Source organism: Ctenopharyngodon idella, chromosome 10 (assembly GCF_019924925.1).
Source record: "Ctenopharyngodon idella isolate HZGC_01 chromosome 10, HZGC01, whole genome shotgun sequence".
Taxonomy (NCBI): Eukaryota; Metazoa; Chordata; class Actinopteri; order Cypriniformes; family Xenocyprididae; genus Ctenopharyngodon; species Ctenopharyngodon idella.
Genome location: NC_067229.1, coordinates 45,000,146 through 45,007,963, shown reverse-complemented (window position 1 = coordinate 45,007,963; position 7,818 = coordinate 45,000,146). Strand labels below are relative to the sequence as shown.

The 7,818-nt window shown below is 37.6% G+C and overlaps 1 protein-coding gene across 6 annotated transcripts in view; it reads left to right on the top strand.

Annotated features, from left to right (window-relative positions):
* Positions 1-585: 585 nt before the first annotated feature.
* ssbp2b (single stranded DNA binding protein 2b) overlaps positions 586-7,818 on the top strand; it is a 78,308-nt gene continuing 71,075 nt past the window's right edge. For 2 of the 6 annotated variants that reach the window (XM_051908904.1, XM_051908899.1), the window contains exon 1: positions 586-623. In XM_051908904.1, the coding sequence (XP_051764864.1) occupies positions 601-623 (23 nt within the window). In that variant the 5' untranslated portion in view covers positions 586-600. Of the gene's footprint in view, positions 624-1,317; positions 1,552-1,595; positions 1,951-7,818 lie in introns of those variants that run through there. The other 4 variants (XM_051908898.1, XM_051908903.1, XM_051908901.1 and 1 more) reach the window with 4 other exon arrangements.

The window sequence follows — 7,818 nt, the reverse complement described above, 5'->3', positions numbered from 1 at the left end:
AAATAATATACACAACCGAAGAGAGAAAAGATCAGCGTCCACAACGAGGGATTTTCTACCAAACTAAAGACTTGACGCATTTATTACTAGCTATTAGATTTTTAATGCTCATTTCTGGTCAAAACAGACTATTTGATGATGCAACACACATTTCGATCTAGTGTATTTAAAAATACTTTTTAGTAGTAAGAAGGAAGGGAATGAAACAAGGACCCTTAAAGGTCTTATAGACAAGTTATAATAGTAGCTAATAGTACATTAGCAACATGAAGTATCTAGGACTTAAGAGAGGGCTAATTATTTATAATAATATAACAGAATGTGTAGGAAAATATATAATATGCATGAAAAAATAAGTTGTATAGTAGGCAAGGCTCTTACCAACTAGGTGAGATTAAAAGTATAAAATCAGCCATTTTACTTCCATAATTTTGGGTATTCCAGAGTGAAACAGGTTATTCAATAAAAAAAAAAAAAATAGGGATTTGATGGTGGACTAGGAAAGCCATTTCAGAAAAGTGTATATTTTCAGTTTATAAAAACATTTTCTTTTCTTTGGAAAATCATGCAATCAACAAATCATTCACAATAACATGAGGAATGTGCATTAGGAAAGTAAACAGGTAAGTAAAAATGTAAGTCCATTTTGATTTGATGTTGGCATTGTCTGTGTTTACATGCACAAGAATATTCTGATGATCCGATTATGTAAGCTTTGTGTAAACACAAACAGATAAGAAAATGAAGCCAATTTCTAAACATCAAAATACAATTTCTGATTGAAAATGTCAGGTCATATAAATCCATTATTTGAAATATCCACCATACATTTATCATTTTTAAGTATATTTCACAGAATTTAATTATTAGCTGATTCATAAAACACATTAGGGATGTTTAGATTGCCACAAACATTATCACACGCAGAAGTAAAGCATATCTCTCCTTTTTTAGGTTGTATTTTGCCGTCTAAACTGCTATAGTGCTATTCATCAACTTTTTAGAAGATAAACAGATACTATGAAAAGCATTAGTTATCAATGTACTTTATGAAAAGAGATTTTCACGGCCCAAATAATCTTATTTCAATCCACAGTATATACAGAAGCTGAAGAATCCGCTCCACATTTGCCATATCACTTTAAATTTGGCCAGTGACAGTAGAGGGTGTGATTGCTTGTGAGGGGAACAGCCAGTTGTTTAAAATCCCTCTCAGTACGGTTTCAAATTCCCCTCAGTGCCGGGTAAGACGAAGTGCGTGTATGTGTGTGTGTTCCACAGACAAGAGTGCCGGAGATAAGAAAGGGGTTGTGTTTCTGTCGGGGCGGGGCCGAGTAACTGTCACTCACGCTAGTTACCCAACAAAATGGGCGTTCCTTCTCGGCGCTCTGTCCAATGAGAGGAATCGCTCCTGTAGTCACCATGGTGACGGGGTTGTGTCCGGGGAGGCTGTGATGGGTTGACAGGTGCGTGACAATCGGAGCTCTCTGCAAGCATGTACGCCAAAGGCAAGAGTAACAACGTACCGTCCGACAGCCAAGCGAGGGAAAAGTAAGTTTTATTTATGAGGGGGGAAATCTCTTTAATGAAGACAGCGCGCGGCCAGACTTTTAACAAGCAGCGGATACGTTCTGTTCCTCGGATGCTGTGTTGTCGCTGACAGTGCTTGTAGTTCATGCAAGAAAGTTGTTGTCAGTTATCAGTCACGCGCTGGTAGAATTTCTTGCGTCTAATTAACGCGACATGTCGTCTTTAGTAAACTGGTAGCACGCGCAGGAGTTACGAGATGCGAAGACTAAACTTTACATGTGGACTATCGATAAAAAGAGTCAATTTTATTTCTGCATCAGTAAAAAAAAAAAAAAATATTTATGCACGCAAAGTCGCCACGGGTAACGCTATATAGCTAATTTCAAGGATTTCGTCTTCTCAATTTAGTATTGGAATAAGGTGAGTACAGAAGTTTTTTTCGTTTTAAAAGAAAAGTGCATGGAATATAGGCTACCGTACGTACCCGTTACAAGTTTAAATGCCCATTTCAGCCAGTCAGGTGAGCTGCATTTCAGGGAAAAAAAGTTTATTGGTAGCGGTCCGTTGTTAAAAGAGCGAAAGGCTGTTTCTCTGTTCTGTGCGCTCGCGGGAGAGAGTATGATTGGCGTTCGGTTCTGGTCTGAAAAGTTACTGCGAACGCGAGTGCAGTATAGCGCGCGAAAGAATATGATTGACGTTTCAGCATGAAAAGTTCCAGGCAGCGCGTGCGAGTTTGACTGAGCTGCCGGTGTCATGGAACTTTTCGCGCTGGACACGTCAATCATGCCCTCTCGCGCGCTATATATACTCTAATATACTCGCGTTCTGTTGAAGCCCGTCGCGCGCAGCCAGTGACTTGTTTGTGGCAGTTATTTTTCGCAGTTATATAAGATTTTTGGCTGCGCGTGAATCTCTGAAGATGATGATGGCACGACGAGGGGTCCGTTGATCTGAGAACAACATTTGTCTGTAATATATATTTTAGCCTATATTTAATGATTATATTTAGTGTGTTTGATAATGTGTGAAACGGAAGAACGTAACGATCGACTAAATAGGGAACGATAGAGTTTAATGATCTTTAAATGATGCCCAGCACACTTATAACGGTCTTCTGAGGGGATTTCTTTCATGCAGGAGCTTCCAAAATACATTTATCATGAGTATATTGCAGATTTAGTCTGTATGTGTTACACATATGTCTTATTGAAGTGTGTTTGGCCTGTTAATGTGGAGACTTTAGAGTATACTTGTTCCTAGAAGGATGTCTAGTACTCCTACAACCATTCTGAAAGGAAATATTTGTCATGAGCCTCCAAAAAGACCTTTATCATAAATATATTAAAGCGTTAGTGTATGTATTTTCAAAATATGTTTTAATGAAGTGTATTTGGCTTGTCAATGTGGAGATTTTAGAGTATCCTAGAAGGATATCTTGACACCTACCACCATTCTGAAAGGAAATGTTAGGAGCCTCCAAAAATATCCTGAATAGCCTATATTTAAGCAAAACTATGTTATATTGAAGTGTATTTGGCTTGTCAATGTGGAGATTTTAGAGCACCATCGCTGCTAAGACGATGTCATGAACATGGGAACTTATTTGACGTGTCAGAGAAACATGTCACCTCACTGTCATTGATTTCCTGTAGTTTGAAACTGTATTATTCTACTAACTGCCTTTGTTGTCAGCTTAAAAACATGATTGGAATGTCCACAGTTTTGTCTTCCTGCAGTGAGGTCTTGTCTTGAAGTAATTAGCAATTATTGCAGTTTCATTCAGGCCAGTGTCTTATGGGACATGTGTGGACTTGTGGTTTCGATGAAAACTCTTCAGCATTAGATTTGAGCTTGAGAAAGCAGTTTTGCTGGTTATGAGATGTTCTTACAGCCTCTTGCTTTTGCTAAGTGAATTTGACTGCTGTTTGTGGTTCTTTACTTGTACTGTGAATGCTGTTTATACTTGGCGTGGCAAAGGGGGGGCAAGAGCAGAATGAGGGGTGGCAACCAGGCTTGTTATGGTATATGTAAAACCAGTAATACTATATGAGGGACGATACCAGTATGAAATGTTATACCGATTTAAAAGGGGAAACAATAAAACATACCTGCCAACAACAGTTCCTAACTAAAAATTACTGTACAGATGTTTGATTCCTCTACTACAGGGGTCTTGTTAGCATTTCGCCAAAATGTGTAAGCCTATTAAAGTGTAATGACCGAGCTAGCCAGTCTACTGAAAATATGCATAATTGTAACATTACCACCACTCAGGTAATTTATTTAGATTAACGAGATAGACACATGATTGACTCTACACTCTAAAAAATGCTGGGTTAAAAACAACCCAAGTTGGGTTGAAAATGGACAAACCCAGCGAATGGGTTCTTTGAACCCAGCGGTTGGGTTAAATGTTTGCCCAACCTGCTAGGTAGTTTTATTTAACTCAACTATTGTTTAAAAATGACTGTATTGCTTTCTTCAAATGAACCCAAAATCTGTTGGAAATTAACATTTATTAATATGTTTAATAAATGAACAAGTTAAATAAAAAATAAAAAAATACACATATATTAAATTGCTTATTAATAAATGTTCACCTTTTGATTATTATTGTTGCCTCTAGTAATTATATGTCTGATTTTTAATTTCCAACCTATTTTGGGTTAATTTTAAGCCAGCCATATGGTCATTTTTAAACAATAGGTGAGTTAAATGAAACTGCACAGTACGTTGGGCAAAGATTTAACCCAACCACTGTGTTAAAACGACCCAATCGCTGGGTCTGTCCATTTTCAACCCAACTTGGGTTATTTTTTTAAAGTGTACCTGCTTCTGTGCGTCAAAAAGAATACAATATTGGAGTATTCGTTTGGTCACGGTGATGGCTAGTAGTGTACACTGATAGTTTTTTGTTTTTGGTGCCAGAAAAAGTTAAAGAGTGGGGGAGGGGTGAAGATGATGAACACTGCCCCAGAAAATATTATTTCGTTCGTGCTGACATTTTATTGAGTTGACATTTATCTCGGAGTTGTTTTTTAATAATTAAGATCTTTAACATATTGTGTTGATTTGGCTATTTCTCCACATGAATGCCAGTTTTGTCTCCTGAAATCACTGTGATTTGAATGACAATTTATTTGTTACCTGTCAGAATACGCAACTCAAATGAAAGGTTTGCTTTGGTATGGAGATTTTCACTTAACGTCTCTGGACAAGCAGGCCCGGTTCTATGGAAAGCAAGAGCACCTTTAGTTGAAACCAGGGTCGTAACCACCATATACATTGAGGGGAACCCAATAATTTGAAATGGCCAAATTGTGCCCCCAGTATTTTATATTCTTGATGCTGCTCTGCTGTACTCCATTATGCATCGCTCTGTTTGTTGTTAGGATGACAAAAAAAGTTTTAAAAGTTACATTTTTAGGCTGGTCTGCCTCAGCCGTCTAACAGCGCTCATCACTGTCAGAATGAGTGAGCTGGCCAATCAAATCAAAGAAGGCGGGGCTTACTGTTCACAGAAGATCAGTGCGAATTACAATGAGACGCTTTCGTTTTAGCAGTGAAAGAGTATGTGGTGAGTAAGTAGCTAAACATTTAATATTTGACGACTGTTTTGATTGAAATATTGAGCGACCGATAGTAGCTAATATCCAGTGATACAAACTACTCAACATTTTTATGTTTATTAACTACAATTTAACTACAGTGTAACTACAATTTAACTACCCCCATCCAACCGCCCCACCCCACCCCCGCTCCACTGCGTATTTGTGTTTGCGCTCTTGAAAGGTTCTATTTATGTGTTTTTGCAGTGTTGAGCAATGTAGCATCACAGACATCTCTTGAATGCAATGGCCAATCAGAGGTGTTAAATGTAGTCAGAATCCACTCAGCACTCAAAACTCCAGATTTTTTTTTTTTTTGACTCTGAGTTCTGCATGCTCTTGAATCCCCTCATTATAACAAAGTGCAGACACGGTGTAAATAAGAGATTCATTATGCAGTTTAGATTATAATATGATTACTTCAATCATATTTACTTTATATGATTACTTCGTGAGATCGCGATGAACTGAGGTGAATGACAGCTCTTTGGTGATTATAAAGAGAGCGCTCTTTGTGTGCATTCTGGGCTATAGCAGGCTGTTGCAATTATTTGTAAAAGTAATAACCTGTTAAATCTTGTAAATATCTCACTGTACATTGCTATTATTGCTATGGTGGTGCTCAGGAGCCATTGCTTACACATTACTTCTGCACTTTACTAGAGCATCCTCACTAATTTTAGAAGCACCTTCAGTGATTTGATAATGGAACCGGGTCTGTGGACAAGACAACTGCGTTCTTCTTCCGACACTCCAGTTATACTGCAGAGCGACAGCCTGCGCTCCAGTCTGTGGACCCAATCGAGTTAAGATGAACTTTTATTATGAGCCGACAGGGATGTTGATTAAGTTGACACCCTTCCATAAACCAAAACCTTTAATTGTTTGTGCATTACATAAATATGCGAGCTGTGAGACTGGTCAACTTTGGGGTGGCAAAACTAATTTTTAGGGTGGCAGCTGCCACCCTTGTGGCCACACCCCTGAGTTTCTGTTAATTTCCGTTGTTTTCTTTGAAATTTTGGGGGTTTGCCACTTTTATTTACAGCGAGAGTGTAGAATAGACAGAAAGAAGAGAGGGAGAGAAGAAAGGAAAGAAGGAATGAATGGGAACATGAACACATAGACTCAAACCCACATCTCCCACATCAGAGCACGTGCACTAACAGCTGTACCATGGCTCCTACATTGTCTTTCTTTTTGGTTGATCTTAATCTCATACGTAAAATCCAAGTATGAAATTTGCATAGATACAGTAGGGCTCCCACAGTCAGAGAAATCCTGGAATCGGGGTGATTTCCAGGCCTAGAAAACTTGTGAATATTAATTAAATCTTAAAATGTCTTGGAAATTTTTGTAAGAAATATCAATTTATCTAGTTATTCTAAGATCTATAATATATTTAATTGTCTAGAAATTGTTATTTGTACTTTTTATTTTAAAAATCCTTATCCAAATTTAATTTTTCCTTTTTTTTTAAATCCAGTAATGAAAAACTACTTGGAAATTTAATTGGTCAAAAAGTGTGGGAAACTTATATGATCATCGTGTTATGAATGAACGCAATAGTATGTGTTCTTTTTTTATGAATGTTCATTCATTTTATGCATTGGCTGAAAGTGTGGGAATGGAAAGATAAAATCCCTATGGAAGCTTGACTCATATGTGATTTTCATGGCCTATTCAGTGTGAATGAAAAGCTTTACCCATAATACACGTATCAAACCAGTGTTTAGTAGTAGACAGACTGTATTTAGTGTATTGTTTTCAGACATCACAAGCTGGTTTAAATCGTGTGATAAAAATATGTCTTTTTGGAAAGTGATGTCAGATCAAGTGACAAAATAAGCTTTTGACACAATGTTTTATTTGATAGGAAGTGCAGAATCAGTCAGTTCTGCTTTAACACTTAAACTGTTTGAATTTGACAACCGCTAGACTGTATGGTGTTGTAGCACCGGCAGGTTTTAAAGAGGTGACGGCTTTGAGAAGATCACAGAACCTTTTATCTCTCCTCTTGAAAGAAAAGTGGACAAGTGGTTAACTGTCAAGGAGGATGGTTTGTGTGATATGAGGGAGAAAAAAAAGGAAAAACTTTAAAGCTGATGTCATAATGGCTTGGAAAGCTTGCATAGCACAAAATTAGTCTGTTCCATTGTTGATGAAAGTTATAGGCTGCATTTTTAGTTTGGTGATAACCATAACCATAACCTTCCCAATGAACATATTTAAGCAAGAAACATACCATGTGAAAGCTTCTATCTGCGCAAGCTCAATTTCACATTTGCGTTTTCATTGCTGCAACAGGCACTATAGCTAGCATTAGCATAAATTGTCTTCTTATATGGTTTGCTTTCTCTTCCATGTCAAGTACTATGATGGCAAAGCAACAATTAGGGTAAGATAATATTGTGGATAGCCTCCTTGTTAGCGCGCCTGCCTCCCATGCTGGAGACCCGGGTTTGAGGCCCGCACAGAGTGGGGCGAGTAGGAACTGAGGGATTACATTGGGCAAGTTAAAGTTAGTTAAACTGTCGAAGTTTAAAACCAACTACTTAAGTCTAATGACAGACATTTGAAGGTAACGAAAAACTTTTTATTTATTAACAAAAAGTTATTTGCATATTTTAGAACTGTTTATGGTCACTAAATAGCTTTTCTGAGGTAAATATGACGTTAT